This window comes from Phymastichus coffea, unplaced genomic scaffold (assembly GCF_024137745.1).
Source record: "Phymastichus coffea isolate CEN01 unplaced genomic scaffold, Cenicafe_Pcof_1.1 PCOF00056, whole genome shotgun sequence".
Taxonomy (NCBI): Eukaryota; Metazoa; Arthropoda; class Insecta; order Hymenoptera; family Eulophidae; genus Phymastichus; species Phymastichus coffea.
Window position 1 is genome coordinate 95,102 of NW_026706867.1, and position 27,785 is coordinate 122,886.

Sequence of the window (27,785 nt, forward strand, 5' to 3'; positions counted from 1 at the left end):
TTGCGCTTAGCCTTCGGCTTAAGCCGCAAGGGTTTGCATATAGTCCCGGGACGCGAACGCGCACACAGACCTAAAAGTCTTCATCCACGGCTGACCATCCTGCATGCGTGGGTGTACGTAAAGAGACTCGGTTGCTAAGACATTTTATTTTTTTTCTACCGAGCTAGCCTCTCTCTCTCTCTCTCTCTCTCTCTCGAGGGATGTGGGATTTCGCCAGGATGAATTTGGATGATGTACGTACATGAGGTGAAGATTAAAGGACAGCGAAAAATTGAGACTGCGTTTTTTCTGTTTCTGCTTTGGTGGGCAGATTTTGTGTCGGTTGTTGTAATAAGATTGATGTTTAATTAGTAAGATACAGGGAAAATGAATTATGCATAGAAAAATACTTACTTCGAATATTATTACTGTTTTTGCGAGAACGAGTTTTGCACAGAGTCTTTTTGGGATTAGCCTAATTATAAGTATACTATTGATAATAATGTGCTATCAACGGTCATTTTTCAATTTGCCTTTAGTTTTGGGAAAGTTTAATTGTTAAATACCATATATTTCTACTTGAATTAAGGATTTTTTCGTGAAAATCACTCGTCTTTACGTTACTCAAACTTATCCTTTTTTCATTACTCAAATAGTTGAAAGAAGAAATTTTAGTATAGATGTCGGTATTTGAAAATATAGATATCTATATTTTTGAAAAAGTTAGAACTACTAAGATTTCTATCAGCTGCTAATAGTATACTAATATCACGGTATAGTCGGGATACAATTTTATAAATTACTATGATTTTATCAATTTTTTTCACGTACAGTTGAATCATTTTAATAATTGTCTCATCTTCGAGAACTTTATAACGTAAACAACGCAGTTAATCGCCAATCAACAAAAGTCGACTGATCCATGAAAACTTTCTGAAATAAATGATAAATATGCGACTAGTGACTGAAACTGATAAGTGAGAGTATAAACAATTTCAAGTGAAGTGGTTGCAGAGAAATGTTACTTAAACTCGGTTAGCATCAAAAAATGTCGCCACTCAAAAATCAAATTTGAATCAACAGCTCTCAATAAGACAAAGAAAATTTGGTCATCCGCATTCAGAAAATTGGGAAAACCCGGGATAACACCGCAAATATTTTTGAGCGAATGTCTCATATATTGTCAGTGAAGGTCGTCATCGTAATATCATATTTTCTATGAACATCTTGAAGAAACAAAAACGACACTTAACAGGCGACAATAAAAGTCGAAAGCCTACATACACGCATACGCATGGCTTAATGGTACAGCGATATAAACAAAGCCTATAAATCATCGAACGGCATGGCAGATACGTAAGTCGTCGTCGTAAGCGAAACTCGTTGCGCGCTTACAATAACTCGTTACCGAAAATCCCAAATTAAGCTCCTTAGCCGAGAAATTTACGGGCGAAGACGCTGTACAGCAGTAGGAGTAGTAACAGCAGCAGCAGCAGCAGCAGCAGCAGCAGCAGCAGCAGCAGCAGCAGCAGCAGTTTGCCCAAGTAATTTTAATCTTCAGCCCAGACGTGACGCGCGCGCCCGCGCGCCTTTTCCTTCACGCACGCGACAGCGAGCGAATATTACTTCCTCTCGCCTTCCACGCATCTCGCGCAGCCTCGCCTCTTTTTTCATCCCGCCCGCGCAAAAGCTTACGTTCTAAGCGTCTTATATACCCGTAGCGCGGCAAGTTTTAACCCCTCCGCGTATATACACTTGGCGCGCTTGCGCCAACAATTTCCAAATCGTATCGGGCGCGCGTGCTGCTGCCCCGAGGATGCTCGGCTCCGACGAACCTTATTTCGCTTTTCGTTTCCGACAGCGCCACTGGGGATTGCACTCTTCGCAGGGCTCGCGCGTACGAGCGGAAGCAGCTGGCCAAAGTTAAACTGCGAAACACGCAAAATCATTGACGGTCGATCGCGCGACCGTAACGATCTCTTCGTAATCCAGTTCTCGCTCGGGTACGATCTTCCGCGTGACGTCTCGCGTGAATCTCGAAGTTAATATCGCGCACGGAAGCGAGAATCAATTTGGCCTGATAAACGAGGGCGCCCTCTCTCAAAAACTCGCTCTACGAGAGAAAAGAAATGGAGAAAAATAACAAAGTCGAGTCGCATCGTCGTCGTCGCCGTCTTTGTCGATGAGCGCGCGTGATCGCACGCTAACGCCTGGATTTGGAGGGTTTCGTCGCGTGGCCGGTGATCTCGTAAGCCCCCGAAGGTTATCTCATTATGCCTTATCTGGAGCTTTGCGCCCTGCTCTCTGTGTGTCTGTGCAAGCGCGAGAGCTTAAATCGCACGCGAGCCTTTATATATACACTTGCGGGCGCAACAAAAAAAACAGAAAAAAAAAAAATGGCCCGATGCGATGCTGCTCTAGCCCGACGCTTCTTTTTTTCCACGTTGCGTGCGTCATACGAGGGATGAGATTGTTGCTGACGGCGCGAGGGTACATCGTGTTTCGATTACTCGGGGATCACGCGGACTCGCTAGAGTTTATAGATATATATATATATATATTTTTCGTAGCGCGCCTAGAGTTTCCATTAGAATTCGCTAGTCGTATAAACCAAGACGTTATACAAGCAGTAAATCGTGATTTTCTGCTTGAAAGTAGCTTCTTTCGAGTTTTAAACTCGTTATTTCGAAGAACAAACTCGATTCAACCGTTGCACATTATCAGTTGCCAGTTACAATTAAACACAACTGTTTTTCAGGTTGAACCTCATCCTTATTTCACAGTTAATTAACAAGATAGGGTAATCATAAGCTAAATGATAAGAATTAATAAAGAATAAGTATAAAAAATAGTAATAGAGAGAGAGAGAGGAAAAAGATAATAAATGTTAGGCTCGGAAAAGAGTTTCACAGGCTGCTTCTTATCTAGCGGCATCCGCCGGATCAGCCTGCGATATCGAGGACACGCGCCCACACTTCTTCCTTTTCTGTCGCTTTAGATCTAAATTCCAGCTTGTCCGAGTTTACAAGTGATTATCGCCTATTTGTTTCGGTCGAATGATTATTCGCTTTATTAAAACAGACGAATGCAATGTTTCGTAGAGCAAATGTCGTTTCGTTGTTTTGAAATGTTTGAAAAATTACGTGGCACGTTATTTATGATTTCTCGACGGATAGCAACGTCCAAGATTTTCGGACGTTTACCGAGTGAAATATCAGTAGACCAGGAAGCGTAAAGAGCGAGACGATTCGCGTTATCCTAGCGAATTTTCAATAGACAGACGCAACGGTGATATATCGATGAAAGTGTTATCAAGCTTGCGTATGCAAAGCTAACGAGAGAGAGATAGATGGGTGGATGCGCGAACGGCTTCGAGAAAACGCGATTAGATTCCGTGAGACTAGACTGAGCAGTCTTAGATTACGAGAAGACGCGGCGCGAGCCGAAGAAACCTTAGGAACCTAAGTCCCTCTGGCTCGTTTGCGTTCACTCGCCTACATTTCTATCTGTATACGCCACAGTTTCGCACAAACAACGGCTCGCCTGCACCCTGCCTTCTATCGCGAAAAGTGGGCTAAACTCACGTGTACCTTCGGATGCGATTTTAGTCGATGAACGATTCTTTCTTCGTTCATATCGATAGATCCCGTAAGTGTTCTTTGTTCGTTCAATCGTTCATTGTCATAACTTGAACAGATTAATTACTTTCATGTCATTTAACAATTTTCATAAGATCATTTCGCTGTATAGAAACTAGCCATCTACTCGAATGAAATAATCGTTCGTGATTTGCATAGGTTTTTTTCTTTTCTCAAACTCCTTGATAACCATGCATAGCAAGAAGCTGCGAGCTCCACCTAGAGAACTGAAGTAGTGATACAAAAATGTATACGCTATATCTCCACTCAACCAAACATATTTAAAAAGTAATTGACATATCTAATGAAAATAAGGGATACTCATTCATATTAGAAGACGATTTAAATTCAAATCACAATTGATTAAAATGAAAAAATATCACGTTCTGATAATTGAAAAAAAGCACCAAAATAATAGCAGCTGTAATCGCGAATGGCACCTGAAAGACAAGTGAAATCTGGAGAAAGAAGATGGGCGAAGAAGCATCAAAAGTCGGTTCGTCGGCAGAGAGCGAAAAAGCTTATCGTTGAACAAAGAGAGAGAGAGAGAGAGAGAGCGAGAGCGAGAGACGGGCGGCGACAGTAGTCGCGGGCGCGCGCCTGCGAGAAGATAACGGAAACACGATAATCGGGCCAGAAATGAGAAATGTCTTTGGTAACGTCCGCCGGATGCTGCTGAAGATTAAAGATTCTCGGCTGCTGTGCGCGCGGCGAGCGACGAAAATGAAAAAAAAAAAAAAATAAAAAATAAACGACGATCGAACTCTCTGCCTCTGTACTCTCCTTAACGAAGTCAAGTCCTTAGCGAAACTGCCTGTCTCATTGTGTCGCCAAGCTCCTGACAGCCACTCACTTTTTCGATGATAACTTCTTTTACCATTTTGCCCGAGTAGTCGTTCCTCACTTTTTTATCGGATCGCGTTAAACTAATTGCGCAGGGAAGTTATCGCGTTGTTTTGATATTTCAATTTAGACACGTTGGAACCATCGGCTCTTTGTGAGTCTTCAGCTGTGGTTTACAATTATTTTTGTTTTTTCTCATCTCTTTCGTTTTTTGTCCTCCATGTTTACACGTGTACATGTTTACACGTAGAAAGATAGGTGACAGAATTCATCACTATTGACTATAAATAATTAATCGAATAAAGAAAAGAAGGACTGGCCGTTGAGAATAACATGTCAATACTTACATACCGGAGACAATAGCACTTAATAACTGCGCATGCAGTATAACCTTACTGCCAGCTGTAATCACGTAATCACGATGTCCGATCGACAGCTAACAACGTAGCGCTTCTTCCCTTCGGCGAAGCATCAGCAGTGCTGCACGTCTTACGAGAGTGAAGGTGTTAAGTCCAGCCCTAAGATGGGCCAACAAAGGATTTAGTAGCCCATGGGCGTCCTGTGTGCGTTATTAGGTATTAATGCCTAAACTTGCCATCTAATACGCGCCAGTGGTGGTGGTGGTGCTGCTGCTGCTGTGGCTTGACCACTGGCTAGCTAAATCCTTGGCGACCCGGGCTATAGTTTTCATTAGAGCAGCGCCGGCCTCCTCGGTCTTTGTGCCACGGCCGGTTTTGAAGCGCGCGACCGCCAATTTAATCGCCCCTTCCTCGCGAACCTTTACCTGCTTGCTTTCAAGCCAGACGCGGGATATATATCGAGTGAGCTCTGTCGCGCGCCCAACCAAGCTTCTGCAGCTCTGTACTACTGCGTTTATTACCACCTTCGCGTGTCTTATGATGCGCCCGATGTATAGCTAGTTTTTCGGAACATCAACGATGAACTTGAATGTAAGCTATGATAGGATCGATTGCATTGTCGGTTAGTTTCGATTGTAATTTAATACAGCGTGATTATCCGGCTGGTGAAAAGAAAATTAACCAATCTCTCCGACGGCTTTCTGGCTTCAAATAAGATGGACATTTACAAAATCTTCAATTTTGAAAACATATGAAAAGATTTGAAAACTGGATGGACGTAATTTTCCAGCGGACTGATCGTTAAATATTGAACGAGCAGCCCGAAACCCTGCATCTCGAACGAAATGGAAAAATCGGCACCGAATGCTCGCAACATTGGCAAATCCATCAGCTACAGTAGTCACACCGATGGATAATTCTAATGCCGGGCGTGCAGGCGGGCTACGCCGTTAAGGCGCTTTTTGGATAAACACAAGTGGCCTTTGATTCGCAGCAGCGAGAGAGGAACCGCGGAGCACACGCGTCTTGAGATTTTCAGCCGCTCTCGGGAGTAGGGAGTGGGATTTGAAAAGACTTAAGTCAGGGTTAAGCGTTTGGATCCTTGTGCCCATTGTGTCGGCAGCCCATTGTTTCACGCCCAAACGGGGATAGACGAGTGGATCTGCATATGCTTAGCACGTGCGCTCACCACGTCGGGGGTTATACCCTTTCCATTGCGCGACTTCTAGTTCTCTTGCGATTCAAGCCGCATTATGAGTTTCCGAGTTAGCAAAGATGAATCTCTCGATCGGGGGATTATGTATTGCTAGAGAGAGAGAGAGAGAGAGAGAGAGAGAGAGAGAGAGAGAGAGAGAGAGAGACAATCGTGAATAAGGGATTGAATGCACGATATATCCACTCGGACTTGTACGTGATTGATGAAAGTAGTTTGTCTTATTGTGCTATCTAAGAAATGTCGACGAGCAACTTTCTCGTGTAGCATATCGATCACGCGTGATTTATAAAATTTAATAACATAAAATTAACGAGCGATATCTTATTTATAATTGTTTTATCGAAACGTGAATCTCAAATGATTTGAGCATATGTATATGCGTGTGTTTAATACTCGAATTGAATCTTTACACAAGAGTAAACGTCAAATAATCGAATTCCTGTATTATTTTTTTATCGAACTCAATGGCTTATATATTCTATTAAATTAAGAATATTCAATTGAATAGCTGATTGTACCGTTTTGCCTCAGTTGTAATCGTCAAATTGTTTTAATTGTTACAGGTAAAAGTCTTCCTATTCACTGTGTAGTAGAAGCAATCCACAGTATCATTGACACTCGGCCAGCCAATGGACGCGATAATTGGCGGCGGCCGCACGTTGAACTTGACACATACGTTTTCATTCCAGCAAACATGCCATTCCAGGTGAATACACTATCCCACTCAAATTCGTATATCAATAACAAACAACAAAATTACAAGAAATTTGTTTTTCAAATGTTCCACAGGATTTGGTCGGCGAAGTACTGATGCGACTAAATTATTCGAATGACTTGATCCTGAGTGCGCGAGGTAGCATAGTGATAAGAAATTGGAAGCCATTACCAACGGAGAAGGTTGCCGAAGGCCCACTACTTACCGTTGGAGATATACTCGCCGAGCTGATCAACCTTGCCACTCTCAAGATACAGGTGTACAGATCGAGGCCACCACCACCCACACCCGCCAGTGAAGTCAGGGATAAATTGCTCAGGTTATTGCTGTTACGTAGCCATGCCGTTCTTGTTGCTGCTGGTTGCCCGCTCGATGAGGTACTTTAACCGATTCTCTTTCCCTGATGTTCAATGTGCACAATTTCTGATTCAATTTAAATTTTTTTTTCTTTCATTGATTTTTACAAATCGTTATTTATAATTGATCTTGTATTATTTAAAATACACTGTGATAAAAAATCAAGTAAACGATTTGTAGCTTGAATTTCAATATATGTGCTTATTTGATAAATCTCCAAAAATAAAACTCACTTAGACGTTACTTTTTTCATTTTTCTATTGTATTTTTTCTCGTATCTCTATTTTAATCAATGCCTAAAAATATTCGGCTTGATTAAACCTACTGTTACTTAATCTGAAAATTCGACTTAGTGGTTTGTTTTGCTTGCCTTCACTTATCGAAATTTATTATTGAATGAAATGGTTGTAGAAAATTTTGAAAAATAACGATAGCACAGAAGGTTGTATCTCGAATTATCCCATAATAAACGTAATATTGTATTTGATAGTCGTTAAAAATAAGATTTCCGATTATGAAAATCATTAGTACAAATCTATAGAAGCACATATTTTGAAGCCATACGGATAACTTATACTTATTATTCCCTTTCAAATTTATAATGCTTAAGCATATGTGTAGAATCAATATAGTAAGTAGAATACAATTAAATTCAAGAACTATTTCATTGGAAGTAATTGAAAATTACTAATGTAGAAGTCTCTGAAAAGAATTTATTTTATACCCTATGTACATTATGGAATTGCTCGCAATGAAGTTTTCTTCCCTTTCGCGATTAATACTAAAATTATTCGGCTTTTCCATTGAGTTCACCTAATACAAGGATTGATAATTCCAGTCAGCTTCTTACACTAATTAAGCGCAAAAAATACAGAAACAATAAAATTACCAGAGACAGACGGCGCGCGGCGAGCGACTTTCGGCGAAGCCGCGCTGGCTCGTACACAAGACGACACCACTTAAAAATGTATAAAATGTAAATCTCGCCAGGAGAGTGTTTGCCGTCGGCGAGGGCGAAGCATCTAATCTCATTAAGAAGTCCTCCAGCTCTTTTGCATCCACTCTCTCGGTCGTGCCTCTATCGCGATGCCTAATCTTCGCCGGAAACGGAAACTCCGCGCGCGCACTCGCGGCTTCCTGATCCCTGCGACTTCGGCAGACGCGCTCCTGTATCGCGCTTTTGTTTCGCTATCGCCTCGGGCGAATTGTCCGCTGAAAAAACGGCTCGGTCGCGGCGTAATCGCCATGCGCGCTCGAAAATCAACGTTTTATTCGTTTAACCGTGGGGCGACGTCGAAGGCACGTCACCCGCGGTGAGAAAACCAATCTCTCGCCCGCGCGCACGCCAACGGCGTTGCTCGACGAGAGCGAACCTCAAATCACGAAAGACACCGATCCGACAGAGCGGGAATAGTTCGCGACGACGTCTGCTGACGCTGACGTACGTAGCGTTCTCACGTAAGAGAGACGAAGGTAAAGATCTTTCATTCGCTTAAGGAAGGGGTGTGGGAAGGGCGTGATAGGATTACCCTTTACTCAGCCGAATTCGCCTAGCCCTCATCAAAAGGCATGCGCGCTTGCCGTTGAAAGCTCCGGGGCATTATCTAAGTGCACTCTCTCTCTCTCTCTCTCTCTCTCTCTCGCGCTTTGAAGATCCGTCCCAAGTTTAATGCCTTCGCTCTTGTTACCCTATGATTACCAATTTTACCTTCCGACTGGAAGCCAGGGGGAAGGCAAACTTACGCACATCGTTCTTTTCATAGGAATATTTTCCAGCGTTCGAGTGGGAATCAACAAGGAGATCGCGATTGATTTACGGTAATAACGTAAATCAGAGATAAGCCCGGCCGCGTTTGCCGAGCTACCGATCTTTCGCGCGGGAGGATTACCTCGTCATGATCCGACATCGCGGCTGCCTCCGAGTGTATCTCTCGGCCTGCTGTTTGTTCTTGTAAATCAAACGATAAACGTCGAGAACTTTTCCAGTTTCGGCTTTTAGCGGAAGGTTTTTTAACGACGAGAGCGGCGCGCCTTCGGTTTTTCGCTCGCGACAGATGCTCTGCTGCTCGAGTTATTACGTCAGCAGATAAGACGCGGGCGCGCGCCCGCGCGCGCTTTTATGAGCCTCGTGATAACGCGCGCGCGCTGCACTTTCTTTGTGTGTTACTGCCTTTTTTTTCGTTTTTCAGTTCAAGCCGCTGGCTAATTTATTTCGTTTGCGCAACGTCGACGAATTATACCTGGCTGCTCGTCACGCGGCGTTAACACACTTGTGCTCCATCTCGGCGAGCGCTCAAGTCTGATTGCTGCTCTGGGTTTAACCGAGTTATCGGGGACTTACACGATAAATCTTCATAAACTACGCGTTTGCTAAGGTTGTAGTTTTTTGACGGGAAGATGAGTAATATACGGACTAGATGATATCAACTTTGTTTACTTATTAATTGACGATAATAATAAAGTATTGCACATTAACGAACTTATAGATAATAAAAAAGCTCACCAATATTTTGTCCTGATCTGCTTGCAGGCAACACTATCATCCCTTTGCCGAGGTGGTAATGACCTAACTGAAGAAACTCAAAGAAATTTCGAGTCTTGGCTTCAACAGCAACATCTTGGACTCAACCTCAATCCTTTAATCCAGCCATCGTCGAACCATCACCACCGTAGCCAATCGCCGCCACCAACCGATGTGACGCCAAGCTCGAATACACCCTTGAGTCATCATCACCCAACAGCTCATCATCCGAATCTCTTGGTATTCTCCCACAAATCGCGTATGCGTACTTCATTCGATCCTGAACTCGAGCTACCCAGACTTCAACGGTGGTTCGCTGAAAATCAACATCCGACGCGTCAGCAGATTCAGCATTACGTGAACGAGTTGAACAGTTTAGAGTCGAGGCGAGACCGAAAACCCCTGCACGTGAATAATGTAGTTTACTGGTTCAAAAATGCCAGGGCAGCGCAGAAAAGGGCCGAGACCAGAGGAGTCAACGGATACAGTCCACCTGGTCTTAGTCCGCGAGGTGCTAGTAACGTCAGCGAGGATTGCTCCGATGACGAAGAGGATTCGAGACATCAGGTGAGTTGACGAGAACTAGCGCGAGAAACAGGCCTGCGCAGATTCTAATAATGGCGATTCGTTTGGTTTCAGTCGACGTCACCGTCACCGTGTCCCCCAGCAAGTCCGCCGATCGGTCCACTCTCGTTGACGACTCGACCCGAAGATCAGCAGCAACAGAACCAACAACAGAACCAACCGCCGTCGTCGACGTCGTCATCTGTCAAACAAGAAGATCCATCGCGAGGTGGTATGTCATCGGGCTCCGAAGACGACGAAGCAAGTCCGACGGGTGCTGGTGGTCCGCTATCTGGTTTCTCATTAGTACCGAGTCCAATGTTTAGCCACAGTGTTATGTACATGTCGCATTACCTATCACCCCGTGGACCCGCCAATTGCCCGACTAGTATCTTAGACGAAAGGAGAAAACGTAACAGGACTTTCATCGATCCTGTTACCGAAGTACCAAGGTTGGAGACTTGGTTTACGCATAATACTCACCCCAGTCACGCGGTATGCAAATTAATCTTCACTCTTTCTCTCGTTATGTACACTTTGATGAGTAATAACTTTGCTTTTATATTGCTTGTTACAGTTAATTTTAAAATACACGGAGGAGCTGAATCGTATGCCGTACAGGCAAAAGTTTCCCCGTCTTGAACCAAAGAACGTGCAGTTTTGGTTCAAAAATCGCAGGGCAAAGTGCAAGCGACTGAAGATGGCTCTGTTCGATGGGGACCCACCACAACCACATCCTTATCATGCCGAATAGCCCCGTCAACGTAACATGTACATTGGTCTCGAGTGAAAGCTTGAATACTTAAAGCGAGCTGTGAGAGCGAGAAAATAAGAGGATAGAAATACTCAATTATACGTATAAATATTGTACGCGAATAAAACAAAAAATGGCATTAATCGACTTCTGAGTTTTGGGAGTAAAGGTAACCTTCGCTGTAATTACAATGATTCGTAACGAGTAATATTATTGGCGTAATGACTGTAAATAATGAGAACCAATTATTATTATTAAAATTATTATTATTATTATTATTATTATTATTATTATTATTAGTTATTGATTATTAATAATTATCATGACGATCTCGAATAAAATATAAACCATGCTTACTTCGTTCATTGGCTTGTTATTATTTTTACAATTACCTCAATTTACAATTTAACACCGTTATTTTTATTCTTCTGAAACGTTTTCTATTTCATTTATTCATACTTGTTATTACATGATTGATAATTTGATTTTTTTAATATATAGTTCAAATAATCTTTCATTATTTTCTCTATCGAATTGATAATTGCCAACGACAAAAAATTATAAAAGTTTCAGTTTCCAGTAGAAACAATTTCATCCATCAACACCTCTGTACCTGCACTATATTTCTAACAATAATCCTCACCTCTAACGTCACATTCGATCCACATGTACGGATTTCCCGAGAAAAAGAAGAGTTTCAAGCTCGAGCGAGACTCGGCAGCGATAACGTCAAACCAAGCACAATAAGCACAGGCAAACGCAATATCTCTCTCTCTCTCTCTCTCTCTCTCTCTCTCTCTCTCTCTCTCTCTCTCTCTCTCTCTCTCTCTCTCTCTCTTTCTCGTCTGCCTCCACAGATAAGACAAGTCGACGGTAGCTGTCAAGCCATATACCCGCTTGCCTAACTCAAAGGCGCAAATAGTGACAACATATATATATATATATATATATATATATATATATATATATATATATACACGCACACATATACAGTCAGTGAGATCTATTCTCGCGAATCAAAGGCTTTGCGGTCTATTAATGGAGGCGCCCAGGAAAGCCGGAAAATTAGGTGATACGTTGGCGAGACGTTTTGTATTCGACTATGGAGAGGGTTCTTCAGATGTATTGATCGTCCGTGCTTATTACGTTGGCTCATTAGCAAACCACAATCTCAAAACGTTAAGCGCTAACTGTTCGCCTTTTACATTGACAAAAAATAAAAAAATACCGATAGTGAAGTCGCATTAGTGAAAATCAATGAAGCATATAAAGCTTACGGCATTGGTATCGAGAAGATTAACAAACCACCCCGCAGGATAATAAAACTTAGAGTCGAGAATCGAGGCGAGCGCGGGAATATAAGTACGTCTGTAAGGGCGGGAGATATAGATAAGGGGGAGAGAAAGAGAGAGCCATGTAAGTACGAAAGGTTCACACGCGAGAGAGAGAGAGAGAGAGAGAGAGAGAGGGAGAGATTTGGACAGATGAAAAAGCCGAGAATGCGAAGAAAGACGCGAGTTCGCCTCTGGATTTAATGAGGATAGGCGGATTTGTCCAATTAAAACGCCTTACAACCAATCCGTATTCCTCATTCGCGAAACATCCTGAAGTCTAATACCTCCTTGCCTCTCGTTCTCTACCAAAGTCCCTTCTTATCCTTATGTATACCTACTCTCGTTTGTAATGCCTCTGCCTTTTATCCTTATCATTGTTGTGCCGAGTTGCTTGCTTGCCGCTGCTCAGCTGCAGTCTGTTAGCAAGGGATTATTCTGTGCCAGCAGCACATGGACTTCTGATGTGCTGATGCCCGTTTTTTTAACGGCAAATTGGACTTTGTTATATGCCGCGGAATAAAGTTTTTCTGCATCTATCTGTTCATTTACCTACTCATGAACCGCGTGATGAACTATTTAAGCCGAAATATTACGTAGTGATATCATCGGAAAAGTAAAAATTTATTTGCAAAGAATTTCCGAAATTTATGATACATTTGCCGTACACAATCAGCTCGCGGAAGTGAAATATATGGAATGAGAAAGAACAATAGTAAAATAAAAAACAAAAAATATAACTAAAAGAATTTGGCGAGGCCGCTCCGCAGAATATTTCTCACAATATCGTATACAGTTATCTCGTTTTTTTATTCCTTCTGGGTAAGAAAATTGAGAGAGTCCTCTTACGTAAACCAAGAGGAAGTAAAGTCAGCACAAGCTGAGTAGCTGGAGGATCATCCTTTTATCTGATCTTCATTTGTCAAACGACATCGGCTTAATTTAATCGCGGCGCAAACTCAGTCGCAAGACCACTTTTTTCCTCTTCTTCTTCCTCTTCTTTGCCTCGGATATATAAGAAGAGCGCGTGGGAAGAAAGAGAACTTGCCGCGCGGGGATATTTTTAAAAGGAGCTGCTGATTTATATGCTAAGAATGAAAAGAGAGCTGGCGCTGGGGAGAATGGAGAGTTCGGTTAATTTATTTGTCACTCGCTGCGATTTCAGCCAACTGAATATTACGGGCTAATAGTAAAGTCGAATTTGTTTGTATGAAAAAAAATTAAGTAATATCTTTTCGTATGCCCTCGTGTTTCGTAATATCCCCTAACAGAATCGCGACAATAGTCGCCAGCAAATCCCGTTAAAATTACTTCCCTTCGCTCAATTTTTCAGCCGACAATATATAACGCACATCGGAATACGAATACGTCTGTCATAAAAGGCTGCATAGAGAAAGAGAGAGAGAGAGAGAGAGAGAGAGAGAGAGAGAGAGAGAGAGAGAGAGAGAGGAGCGACGAGTCGAGAGTTTATCATATGTTATACTCTCAACTAACTCTATGCTTCGACACTCTCTTTATACGACTACGGGCGGTGTATTCAACGAGCTTCGGCATTCAGAGGTCGTTCTTATCTACCTATCCGGGGAGCTGTCAACAAAGTTCCTGAATAACGGCCCGACTACTGCCTGCATAAGTGCCTTCTTATGCTGCAATCTAATGGCTTTGTCCCGTGCTCTCTTTTTTTTCGTTTTTTCCTTTATAATCGCGCGAGCAACGAGTTCGCGAAAGGCGAGAATCACATCAGTGCGCAAACGTCGGCTGCCGCAAGCATTGCGAAACGGTACATCCCTTTGTCGCGCGGTTTGATTTCTCATAGGAATTTTCGACTGTATGTGGAATGTTCGGATGCGCACGAGCTTCCTCGCAAGAGCTAGCCAGTGCGTCGTTGAATCGATTTTGGAAAAGCCGAATTTCGTTCGCTGACGAAAATTCTTACATCGAAATTTCATCCAACATCGAACGTACGTTTTCCAGAACGATTTGACGCTCAAATCGCGCATTTATTTGGCCTGTTCCGTCAGAGAGAAAAAAAAGAAGATAAAACAAAAAAAAAAAAAAAAAATAGCGCTTAACCGCTTCCTTGAAATCTGTTTGCACCGTATCCTTCGGCATTCCAACTCTCTCCGCTCCGTACACTCGTCGAGCATTCATCGTGCGGTTCGTCGCATTGTTGCGCTCTTTGTCTATCTCTAACTCTGTCGCCGGCTATCTCCACCGGCGCGGCGACGGCGGCGGCGGCGACGGCGGCAACGGCGGCTGGGATATGCTGCTCCGACGACTATTCTTCGAATATGACACGCGCCACATGCCGGACGTTTCGCGATAGATAATAATGTTTGCTGCTGCTGCCGCACACGAGAATTCGAAGATCTCGCGCCAAAGTCCATACGAGCAAAAATCGTATCGCGCGTGACAAATCGCGGCTAAACGACGCGAAGCCGCGCATTATTGGATTTTATGCAGGAGGGAAAGTGCATCGCGATTATTTGAGTGCACGCAGGGAACGAGGCCTTTGTTTCATTGAAGCGCGGATTTCTGCTCGGGGAATTATTGGGATGTTGTGTATGGCTGTTTGTCAGATTTAATGAAGTCGCTTGTGTCAAGCTTTCCTTTATGGGCATGAACATTTCTAAATAAGCGTTTTCATTAGCCTGTCACCTTGGCAAAAGGTGCACCGCACATCACGAATCATTCGATTTTCTAACAATACGAGAATAAAGATATTTTTATGTGGGCATATTCTTACAAACTGCTTTTTTAACGCTATTATTCCGTCGGTTTTAGTTCAGACACTTTTTTACTAATAAGCAAACGATTAAGCAAATATCCATTGTCGCAATAAACATGTTAACAGTTCGTTATTTAAAAATTGCGCAACTACGAACAACCGAAAGCTCGGTGAAAGGATTCACCGTAAGACGCAGAAATAATTATCGCAAGATTAACGTGACGCTGAAAAAAAAAAAAATTAACTACCCTTCCCGGAAATGAACCCTCGGTAGTATAGCAGCAGCAGCAGCATAAAAGAAATCTCGGGCATCACTTAAGTGACTTACTCGAAGCCAAGTCAATGTACTTTTTAGTAGCTGCGGGAGCGAGCGATGAGCAGTAGCGCGAGAGCTCCAAGACGAGCGTTTGAGGGCTCGCAAATTAGCAGCGGGATTGGCCGCGTAATCCGCGGGGGACGAAACACCAACGAAGAAAGTATAAGCTGCCCAAAGAAACCAAGACTTCGCTCCGTAGCAGAGGGCTTGTGGATCGAGTATAATTAAAGTAAATTCGAGCTCGCTTTCCTTTTTTTCTTGCTCTTGTTCTGATGAAAATGGAGCTTTGTTGTCGTTGTTCCGATGAAGTCAGCGCGAATCGATTGCTTTTATAAAAACCATTACTGATGGAACAACAAAGTGAAGAGTGCTTACGCTAACACAGAAAAATACTTTCTTGCTTTGTGTTGAATTCTTCATCGCGAACGTTCTTAATTCGAGAAATCTACGATTACAAGTCATCCATTACAATAAAATAGCATATCTTAAGTAGAAAGATTTTCTTCCAATTAGAAAGCTAACGCTGTTTCCTTCATTTCAGAAAAACATTCTTTTAAATATAAACATGTATTCTTTAAAGAAGAGAAAAATCCTTCTCCGTGTCCTATCAATTGCCAAAGTCCTGCTGGTATTATTTGAACAAAATTGAAATGAAATAAAATGAAATCAAATAAAATGAAATAAATACACACACACACACAGATTAATAATTGATAGATTGTTTGTGTCAATCGGTTTTTCGCGATCAATTCCTCTGATTGGTTTAATTGTGATAAAGTACTGATTCCCAGAGTCAATGGCGAGGATGTAACTGATCTTCTAACCCCGCAGCGATACACTCATCTACACAGATTCACATTCAAACCACATTCGATGACAGTGTCAGGGATTCCGTGTCATTAGAACCTGGTTGATGGTAACACCACAAATCAGTCATTTGACCATCAATCGTGTGAATAAACCCACCATTCACTGTTGCAATCCGATGCTGCAGATTTTTCAGCTTCGTCTTTCTTCCTGTCTCTTTTATTGCTCCCATAATGCGGTTCCACCAGAAATGAAATTTATATTTTGCCAACAGGATAAACTTGCTCTCGTAGCTAGATCTAGAGCAAGATGAATCTGCCACAAAGTCTCGAACCCATGATCAATTGAATTCGTCATTGACTTTGGGAAGTTTTGCCGGATTGCTGACTCGTTGTGCAAAGAGCTTCTCAATTTTATCAACGATGCTCGCCTTTCAACGATTGAGAGCCCCACTGTTCTCGGTGACCCATGCTATAAGCATAGACCTTGTTATATTCTTCGTAGCGTGGTAATGGATAAAACATAGGGGTCCAATTGACTATTTTTTCTAGGGTTATTTGAAACATAGGGTGTACAGGACGAAGCCATCCAATTTACGAAAAATACGTTAATGTATTGTCGATGAAGCTGAGCTTATACCTACAGAATTTGTTGCAGATGTCACAGCATCTCTTTACCAAAGAATAACTTACTGAGAAGTCCAGAAGTCGGTGGTCAACATTTTTAATATTTAATTTATTAATACGTATAATTAATAGTACAATTATTATTATTATTATTATCATCATTATTATTATTATTAACACATTTTGAATGAACAGGATTGTACATTGATCATTGGTTATAGGTTATGAGTACCTATTTAGATTTAAACTTTCGCGATCTTTCCGAATCCGAGATCAAGAATACGAGTTTCTATTTGCAAAATAATGTTGACTTTGATATTACCTAGAAAACAAAATTCACAGTCAATGGCAAGATCATGAGGACATGTCCTCCTCAAAGTCGAGCAACTTTTGTCTAAAACATTTTTCGCTATTTTTGAAAATGTAACAGTTTTTTTTTCCTAGCCCCTTAGAGCCGCGTAAATTTCGTTATTTGTTCGCTATCTCCAATACTTTTCAAATTATAATAATCTGTGCACAAAAATCCAATAAATTTTCGTCGATTACAAAAACATAATATAGTTTCTGGGACAGGACAATCGTCCCCATTAAGCCCAATCGGCCAATAAACCAACCAAACAGACCACGTAGAGAAAAATAATTTTCAAGTATTCAACTGTCATACTTACTTCATATGTATCTCACGTTTAGCGTAATAAAAGTATATTGAAAGTAGACCTATATTTGGTAATGCCATAAAGCCTTTTTTCTCTGTAAAACCATACATATTAAGTTATTTTTCCCGTTACCTCCAATACTTTTGCAGATGTAGCAATTTTCCTGAAAAATATAACATAAGTTATCATAACTCGAAAAGTATCGCAATGTAAAAAACGTCAAGTAAAAGGTCTTATTTTCGGAAAAAGCCCTGAGCGTCGAGTGTGAGACCGTGCGAGAAACGCGAACGAGAAGTATCGGTTTTAGTAAAATGAGCTCGTGAGAGTAAATAAAGACGCGAGTTAGAAAATAACAAAAATTCGAGTGGACGATAAGTACACGAAAATAGCGCCAGGCATTGAAAGTAAGAGAGAATAGAGGAAACGCGTCGCGTGAGAAAATACGTACATGCGCGTTCGCGAGGACCGTGCATATTGCTTGACTTCGAACCTTCGGTCGAAATTCGAAGATGCATAAAAAAACGGAAAAAACAAAGAAAATCCACTGCTGCTCTCGGGTCTGAGCATCATCACGCGGCATGACAAAAAATTTATGAAAATGAATCCACAGCTGTGTAGCTGATTAGTTTAGCTTGCGGTTAGAGAGTAAGTTTGTAGCGCAGCGATGTACAATTAGTTCAGTCATCCTAACTAAGGATAGCATTAATGGCTAATCCACAATCGAGCTGTCTATGCCAAATTAATTGGAATCGATTGTGAGAGAGGAGTGGACGTACGGATGTGATATGCGATGTAGTATGTGAGAGAATGAATGAGCGACAAATGACGCGATGATGAACACCGGGACGGCTTGTCGCGGACCTGCAATTGAGTCAACAATAATACTCTCCGAGCTGAAACTCGACCCGTGAACGTGTACGAGCGCGGGATACGTTACGTGGCCGTGAAGCCAGAAATCTCAGATTCGCGAAGCTCGCTCCCCGAAGACTGTAGACCCCGTGTGGAGTTCGCTCTTGGTCGTGTGGATCATTTCATCTTACTCGATGATTTACGGATAGGGCAATAATATGGCTTGTCCCTAGGACCGGCAGGCTGGCGAGCGAGAGCGGGAATGCGTAAACGTGCCGGCGTGCCTGCAAGGCCCAAAACACGCGTGCGCAGCGGGACGGCATTGGCGGCTAGGCTGGCGAGAAAATTCGGCAGCATATGACGCGAGGCAATAAAGAAAACCGCTGTGCGTTCGGACTCCCTCTCCACTTAGATTAGTTCTTGTTTGTGAAGTAGCGGCTTTTTCCTCGAACAGTGAAGTTTTTTATGGAACCCAATAGACCATAAGCAGAAAAACAAATTTCATAAGTATCTTACTTTTCTGTCTTTGTGAAAAATTCTATTTTATATGTATATATAACATGTTTTTCGTAATAAAAGTATGAAAAATGGCCTATTCCATCGTTGTTGTCTCGTGTTGTGTCGATTAAAAAAATGTTTGTCATTTTAAAAATTTGTTGCTGCTATGATGATTTTGCAGAAAATTAAAAATGAGTATCATATTTGTTTATCATTATTTTACATGTTATATAAATATTTTGCTCGTTCTCATCGTTGCGATGGTAACTTTTATAATAAAATTATTCGATTATTTTAAAACATTCATATAGATATTTTTTTTTAATTTCTAACATAAAACAAAAAGGATGTTAAAGTTTATCCTGTTATATATTCAAATAGCATTATAATAAAAAATTTTTCATAAAAGTGCCATGTGTGTGTGTATAACATATACACAAACACACATATGGCAATACATACACATTATTTGGTTGCTATAAAAATGTGGTAGCTAAAATCATGTCAAGAATAACAATGAATTTGGTATTAAACTGTAAATAAAATTACAAGTCATAAAATATTAATAACTCAAATTATTTTAACAACTAGTGACTTGTCTATATAAGTAGCAGGGCTAATTTGCCACCTAGTGATGTCATGATAAAACTAACAAGTAAAAATTTTTACCGAAATTAATTAAGAGGTAAAAGAAACATATTATTAGTTTTCTGTTATTAAATATAAATATTACATGACTTTATTATTTTGTACAATAACGCGTGACTATAAAATAGAAACTTGCAAAAACCTCCGAATGAAAATTATTTCTCGAGTAGAAAATTTTTCAATATCCATGCTCTTTAGTTTCACGTAAAATACTATTTTTCGCTAAAAAAGAAAAAAAGTCAACAACTACGGTGCAAAGAAAAGCATTCACGCAAATAAAAGCATCGAGGGAAAGAGTCGTGACGAACAAATGAGCTCTGACCTTTCCCGCCTTCCCAGCTATCTTCTTATTCTTTAATCCCACCCTCTGGGTAGATAGGGAGAAGAGAGGAGAAAGACGCAATGACCGTTGGTGTCCTTCCCCCTTTGCGCGATTGAAAGTAATGAGACATAGCGACGGATTTTCCGCAAAGTCGCTCGTCATCTCTCGGGATATCTCTCCCCCCCTCTCTCTTCCTCTACAGAGCATACAAACCAAGTCCCATTTAGGATTTTCCAGCCAGTGTATTTGGACGATGCCGGCTCGTTAATTAATCTCCCAATTTATTGTAGCTACGTGCTCGGATTTCCGTAATCTTCTTCTAAATGGTCATTGAACGTCGATCTCGCTCTTGTTTTTTTATAGCTCGCGTTAAATTGTTGATAGCGAGATCGAAGAGAAATCACTATCGAGAATTGGCAGGAGTAGCACTTTCAATTGGAGCGCAAGGCAATGGAGTGGGCAAACGACGGTGCGTCGACCATCCGTTTTGATTAGTTCGTACGGTCGCGCGCGCCGCTTATGCTTAACAAACTTCACGCAAGCCGTCGTCGAATCGCGATCATACCGGCAGCGGCGAGAGAGCACGCGCGCGCAGACGTGGGCGTGAGTCTGATCCGCGACGTAAATCACGTAAAGAGATTACAAGCAAGCCGGAAAACTGTGCTTGCGCTTGGGCGCGAGCGTCTTAATTGATCTACAACCGAATATTAGACGGAGCAGAGCCTCTTAAGAGACTCTTACCCCGTGAACGCTTTTGGTCAAGATCTATCGCAAGCTCCCGCGTGCTCTGGCCACTTAGCGCACGCCAGCGGCCCGATCGTAAATAAAAGAAATCCTTTCGTAATGGCTTTCGCCGCTGCCGAGTGGACCAACTTTCCCGAGTATCATCTTCTGCTCTCTTTCTTTTTTTCCGCTCACTGCTTCCAATCGATGCTGTACGTCGTTTAATTCCTTCGTAACCCCTTTAACCCTTCGTATATTGACTTGAGCTTAATTTCTGGGGGAGGCAACTGGTCATTATGGACTTTTATGTTTCTTTCTATTGTGGCGGTTCACCTCGGATATTGTTTCTGACATTGCGGATATTGTGTCGATGGCAAATGCCGTTTGAAACTGGTTTTAGTGTACTCATTGTCATCTACAAATAGTTGCTCGGCAACCGGAATTTCAAGCATAAGTTGAAATGGCGTATTTGAAATGTAGCGAGTACCCTTGCGAGGAAATTGATACTTTCCATACTCGAATAAAAAGAACCATTACGACAAAGTTCGACGTAAGCATTATAGAAGCGCGAGCGGGGAAAAGCACAAGGGTAACTCGGCAGCGGCGGCAATCTTAGCTCGCATGTGAGCAGGTGTACGCATCGACGAAGCATCTTAGCCCCGAAACGATACATAATTTATGTGGGTAAGAAAGAGAGTATACGGGAGGGGATGGAGTTTCTCAATGGCTTAACCAAGCTCCTTCTCTTCTCTTAATACAGTCAATTATTACGTAGCGAAGAAATCGAGCAAAGACCATGAGAGAGAATCTCTTTCGCTTGATTAAGGTGGTTTACTGTACTAATTCGAGTTTACGCACGAACAGCATTGCTCAGGAGAAGTAATACTTTTTATTTGCAATTTTACTTGAATGATGAAAATCACAAGGAATGTTTAATATATACCATATATATATATATATATATAGCAGTCGGAAAATCGATGGTTTTTGCTACAGAAGTCCAATTAGTTCTTAATCGCGCGCCAGAGACTCAGAGAAATAAGTACAAAGAAGAGCGCATCGTCTACATATCGAAGCCAAACAACAATTAACTTCGACGGTCAACTTTCACGGGAAAACTAGCGCGCCAAGTCTCCGTCTCCCGCCTCTCAACGCCGAGAGCCGCATCTTACGCGCTGCTGGTCGACTCGCGATAAAGCAGCGCAAAGAGCCGCGCTGCCTCCCTTTACTAAATACTTACATAAATCTGTATTGCTGCAACAGCGCCGCCGCCGAGGGCTTAAACTGCCGCCGGTCGTTACAAGGATGCGATCTTGATGATGTAAGGTGGACCGCTTGGAGAAGAGGCTTTATGGCCGAGACTCGCCCAAAGGATCATCCTTTGCTGCTGGTCACTTTTTTTTTCTCCCCTTCGCCGAAGTGGCTTTTCGACGACATGGGAGCAGGCGACAGATAAGCACAGCGGATGCTCGATATTGTTTTTCTTTTTTTTTCTTACTTGCGCTGGTCGAATTATAGATGAGCGGTGTAATTGGAAAGTGAATTCGGAAAAAATTTTGCGTTGCGATTGAAAAAAAAAATAACAACTTGAATGTATTAATACCATACGTTAGAAAAAGTCTTTGTAAATGAGTTTTTATGTTTGAAGCAAATTCTGGAGAATTCAAATTTACATGCATTATATATTAGTTAAAGATAGAATGAAACGTAATTATCTTGTGCCAAAGCACATGGAACGATCATATGGAAATTTGTAATTTACGAGATGTAGTTGCCGTTAGATGGATCGTGTTTCCTTTTCGTCAACGAGATAATTCGGTCGCTCCATAATATGTGATTTTTATAACACTCATTATCATTATAGCATGAATTAATACAATTAGTACAACTCAACCAATTTTTCAGATATCGTACATTATAAAGTAAATTATGTCGATGCTTTATCCCGAGCAATTCACAGTATCATTTACAAAAGGAGGTTGTTGGGCAATCGGAATTATCTTTCCCCTTTGAATCCTTTCTTGCTAGTATTTTTTTCCAAGTCTTACCAACGTTTCAGTGACGTCGTCTATCATTATTTTCAAAGCAACAAATTTAAAATTGAATCGAATGAAAAAGATTTAAAGGAAAAAGTGTATCTCAATTACCCATCTATCTCCTTTTATATTGAGTAAATTTTTAATAAAATTACTGCTCCGTTATTCTTGTAAATCTTTCATTAGTTGATTATCAGAATCTTCAGTACTTTATTTAACAAATTAATATACATCAAATTAATAAACGTTAGTTACAAAATAAATATAATACCATCCAAAAATATTTTAGAGAACATATTTAATTGTCAATGTTAAAAATCTATTTAACAACTTTGTATAAATTACGAAATTATGTTAACTGTACAATTGTAACTCTATTTTTCTCCCCTTTCTCATGACTACGTGTGTACAAAGTGATAGCATCAAACCTGCCAAACAGACCGAGCAATACATATAAAGTATCAAGACAAGCGTATCCCTTGTCTTGGAATTTCTATCCGATGAATTAAGTACTGAAGATATTATTAACCATCTAGCGGAGCTTTCACAATAATAATGGAATATTAATTTTATTTTGGTGAATCGCTCTCATAATTGGCAATTTTTAGGTTTATTCGAAACTCGAGAGTGAAGTGCACAATACGTGTATCAAATAAATAAAGGAAAAGTAAATTCTTAAAAATATACAAATAGCGCACTGCTTATTCATCACAGACAGTGAAGTCTTTACTCGGAAGTCGGGAAACGCAATGGAGGATCTGAAAGGAGAAAAAAAAATCCACGGCTCGTAAATAAAGAGCAGCCGCCTTATTGAAATCCATCCTTCCTTCTTTCTCGGCGAAAAGGGTTGAATTTCCTTGGCCTCGCGCTCTTTTTGGTCTCCTCTCGCGCGGAAGATAGCAAGTGCCAATTCCGCGGCTCGCGCGGGAAAAGGCGAAATCTCGGCTGGGGGTACGGCAATAAATCTAGCGGGCTATATCTGAGCTCATGAATGTTATTAAGATACAAGCCCCGGCGAACGCTATACGTAGCGCGTAGCGGCTGCGCCGAGCCAAAGGAAAACGTAAGAGTGAGAGAGAGAGAGAGAGAGAGAAAGTGTGAATTCGGACGATTGGGCCTCGTGAGATGTCTGGCTGAGATGCGCGTGAGAGAGAATGAGCTGAGCTATGGGAAAAAGCTAGATTACACGTAATATTTTCCTTTTTTCCCGAGGGTTCAACTGTGGATTAGCGAGATGATTTATTTTTCTGATTTTTGTAAGTGGAGGAGCTCTGGATATGATCAGGCGGCGCTTCGCAGCTGGAGATGCTCCACGAGTTGAAATTATTTCCAAAGCCGTTACCGTGCTGCCGCAAGAGTTGGCTCGCATCACTGCATCACCGAATGGGTACTATTCACTTTTAATTCATTGTCACTGACTTACTGATAAACGGCAGCTCCAACGTTTGCTTCCTGAATCTACAATACCTTTTCGATCTTTCAATTGCAAATTCATTGTAATTACTTCAAAAGTATAGAAAAAAGTATAAAAATATAGTATATTCACGCGTTAGAGGTTACACTATGCAAAGGTCGACTATAATTCGTCTGTAGAAAAAGGACAATGCACGAGACTCAAACGAAACAAAACTTAATAAAATCAAATTTATTTCCCCGTATGCAACTAACAGTATAGTGCAATACAAATGCAAAGGAAATCTAAAAGCCCAACAAAGCCAGGTCAATGTAAAGTATCTCACCGACAAAATCACGGCGTCAAAATAAACGGGGTGCGGACAAGCTATACGAAAAAAAAAAAGAAGTAACGAATTAGCGCATGAGCAAGAAAGAGAGAGAGAGCTAACGAAAAAGGCCAAGATGATGGCGGAAAAAGTAGAGAGAGAGAGAGAGAGAGACAAGCGGAGAGAATCAAGAAGATAGAAGGGAGAAGAGAAATTTCATGAAGAAATACCGCGATAGGTAATCCTGCCATAGATCACCGCCCGTTGGCCGCCTTCTTCGCCCACCAAGAGAGGAGAGAGAAAACTTCCTCCCTCCGCGTCTTAATGCCGAAGGACTTAACTCATACTTAACCCGTGCTGCGAAAGAAAACCACCGCCGCATCCGCTGGTTCGTTCGACTGTTTTTGCAAGACTGCGGGTCTTTTGTTCGAGCGCTTATTGGACATTGTTAGACATTTTTATGTAATAAATCACATAACTATCAACTGGAAAGTATTTCTTGGCTTACCCGCTGATCAGTACAATTTTCCGCTGTCGGGCAATTTCATTCTCATTAATGAAAAATACACACGTATTATCGAGAAGCTTACAGTGACGAATTGCAATAATTTAATGAATGCACGAGATCGAATGAGAGTAGTACGGACATTAAGAAACCTTCATCCATAAAAAATAACAACGCTAACTCAGAGCCCACAGATTTCAATAACTGACGCAGCTTCGAGGATCTGTCTGACTGGCCTCCCGAGCAGTCAAATTTCATAAGATTCTATACGCGCGCGCATGCTTTAAAGGCAAACCCAAGCTCGCGCACGTAACAACCAAATATATACTTTTCACGATAAGCGCTGTCCTTGCACTCGCGTCCTCGTGAAAAATCTCAGCGCCGGTCACCGGCAACAATGCAGAAAAAAAGAGAGAAGTAATGGCATTTTCTGGGAGATTTAAGAGGTCAGAGGTAAACAAAGACCGCGATAAATTTGGTAAGTCGCTGAATTAATAAAAGATTACGAAGCAGCAGTAACAGCACGGTCGGTCGAGAGACGCTGGCGTCGAGATAAGACGTTGCGCAGCTAAATCATCGGATATCTTACTTCGTAATACATAAAGCACCCTTCAGCTTTATGAAGTATATGCACTGCGAGACAACGCTATCTCTTCGTGGTAAAGAAGCTGAAGGGAAGTTTTGGGGCACGGGAGCAAGGCACTGTTTAGAAGTGAAAGCCGCCGAATAGAAATTGCCGGGGCTGTTGCAGGTGTCTCGTTATAAATAATTCGCTGACTCGCGAAGATACGTTGATCTCCCAGTCGAGCGAATACCACGAGAACGCTGCTGTCGCGCCACCGTGAACCTCGATCGGGCGCAAATGTCTTTCGGATTGTCACACACGAGCGACAGAGCAGCCAGCGGCAGTCTCTGTTTACTTACTATTACGAGGTAAAGCAGGGATAAGACGCGCGGAGAGTCCAGAGCTGAGCAAACACGTGAGTCTCGATATTAATTGGCCAGCCGTAAGGAAGCTGCGGAGACGCTGAAAGGCGCTTTGATGTCGAAGCGCGACCCCCCACGAGTCCGGTCCATTTTCCAGTGGAGTTGCTCAATTAACTAATTGACGCGCGAAGCCCGAAAGGGTGCGCGACAGATTGAAGATGGAAAATCTCGTTACGGTCACTTACGCCAAGTGTCGTCGGCCGATCTTTTCTCCGCGACGACGAGAATATAAAAACGATGCCTCATAAAAGTTACTTATGTTTGATTGGATCCTCGGCGTTATCGGCTTTGCCTCGACGTTTCTGCTCAATTTTTATCATTCGTACTTTTCTTTTCTTTTTCTTTTTATACAAAACAATCACGTCGTCAACGCTTGATCTCTACAATTGCAGTAATTGTTAGCAAGCTCATTGCGATTTTCACGGAAAGCATTGCATTACTTGAATCATAAACCTCAAGAAACATTTCACAGACGAGTCTCGCTAAGCGAGAAACTTTCTATGTCATCCCTGATACGCTCAAAGGCCACGTACATCCCTATCCGCATATTACTTTGTGGCATCAATCCTGCATATAGTTAGACTCGTACGTCGTGAATAGCCGAAAGGGAGGAACACTATAAATATCGAAACACAAGAGCAGACATAAATCCATTGAAGGATAAGGCTTTGCTGTTACATATATGACTATGAGAGGACCCGATTGATAAGGGATAATACTCTAGCAGCTAGAATGTCTGATTTTTGTTTAGTATAACTTCCATTCGGCTTGAACCCGTTCTGATTTGTTGAATGAACGTATTTATGTTTTGTCTCCCTTAATTGTGTCTCCCTTGTAAGTTTGGTAAATCAATCATAACATCAATAGAATGCCACTAAATTAAAATTCGCCAATCCGATGAATAAAAAATCGTTTATTTCAAGTCACCCGAATACAATCGTTTAGGCAAAAGAAAATCTATCTACCAACTTGCAAAAACCTCTCGAAACAATTTCAATGACGTTCGAAATATATGATAGATTCTCTAATGTCGATCAAATACCGAATAAAAAAAAATCGTTCAACGCAAGCGGAAAGCATCGCGAAACGCGAAAGGCGAATGGTGCGCGCTGTGTCGGGTTTGCAGGAGGTGCGCCGCTATATTATTATTAGAGTCCCTTAAGTCTAAGAGCCTTAAATCTGCGATAAGTTATGGGCGGCCCGTTTCGCGCACTTTCGCAGCAGCAGCAGCAGCGACTCTCGCTTGCCTTATATACGCCCATTTCCCTATAATATCTTAGTCTCCCGGCCCTTTATCTCGCATACATTACGCGGCGTCTTCGCTCTCTCTCTCTCTCTCTCTCTCACTCTCACTCTCCTCTCTTTTGCACGCCCGCGATGGGTAATTGAAAATAACTGCGCCAGCCTTAAGCCAAATCCAACGGCTGTTTAACCATGACGTAGAGCTGCGGAGGGATCATCTTCCGCCGAAGGTTATTGTTTTTGCGAGTGAGTTAGTGCGTTGCTGCTTACGAAGCTTCATTTTCATTTCTGAGCAATGACACGGTTGTAAGCTGAAGTTACGCTTTTCCTCAATTATTAAACGTTGATTATAATATAATCAAATGGAGCGTTTACGGGACAAGAGAGCAACAATTATACCATGTTATCGAGATGTTTTATGTCATGGATGAGATAAATTGTATGTAAAATGTGAATATTTCTAGTGCTTAATTGTCGAGAGTTGAATATTTTTATTGAATATATTATAGCACCATGCAAACAGTAATTGAATATTTATAATTTCTGGTGTAGAAGAGTGCCAATTCGTAAGTAAAAACAATGATTTTATGTGAACATTGAAAAATACTACGTTATACATGTATATACTACATGTATAATAATTCACGAATTCATTCATAACTCAATGTACACGTAAACTTTGAAATACTTTCTAATATGCAATTTTTATGACGATCTTTGATCAATGACATCCGACTCAAAAATCTTTAAATTTGGTCATCCGAAGGATCAAATTAATGATCTTGATTTCTGCTATCCCTATTACTTATTAAGTCTATAGCGAGTAGATTCAAGCTGTGAAAAG

General features: G+C 41.5%; 1 protein-coding gene across 1 annotated transcript in view; it reads left to right on the forward strand.

Moving 5' to 3' along the window:
- Nucleotides 1-11,289, forward strand: part of LOC131666087 (homeobox protein dve-1) — a 42,559-nt gene extending 31,270 nt beyond the window's left edge. The window contains exons 3-7 of the mRNA XM_058938450.1: nt 6,599-6,741; nt 6,825-7,127; nt 9,638-10,195; nt 10,268-10,687; nt 10,770-11,289. Coding sequence (XP_058794433.1) covers nt 6,599-6,741; nt 6,825-7,127; nt 9,638-10,195; nt 10,268-10,687; nt 10,770-10,946 — 1,601 coding nt within the window. The 3' untranslated portion in view covers nt 10,947-11,289. The remainder of the gene's footprint in view (nt 1-6,598; nt 6,742-6,824; nt 7,128-9,637; nt 10,196-10,267; nt 10,688-10,769) is intronic.
- The last annotated feature ends 16,496 nt before the right edge of the window (nt 11,290-27,785 follow it).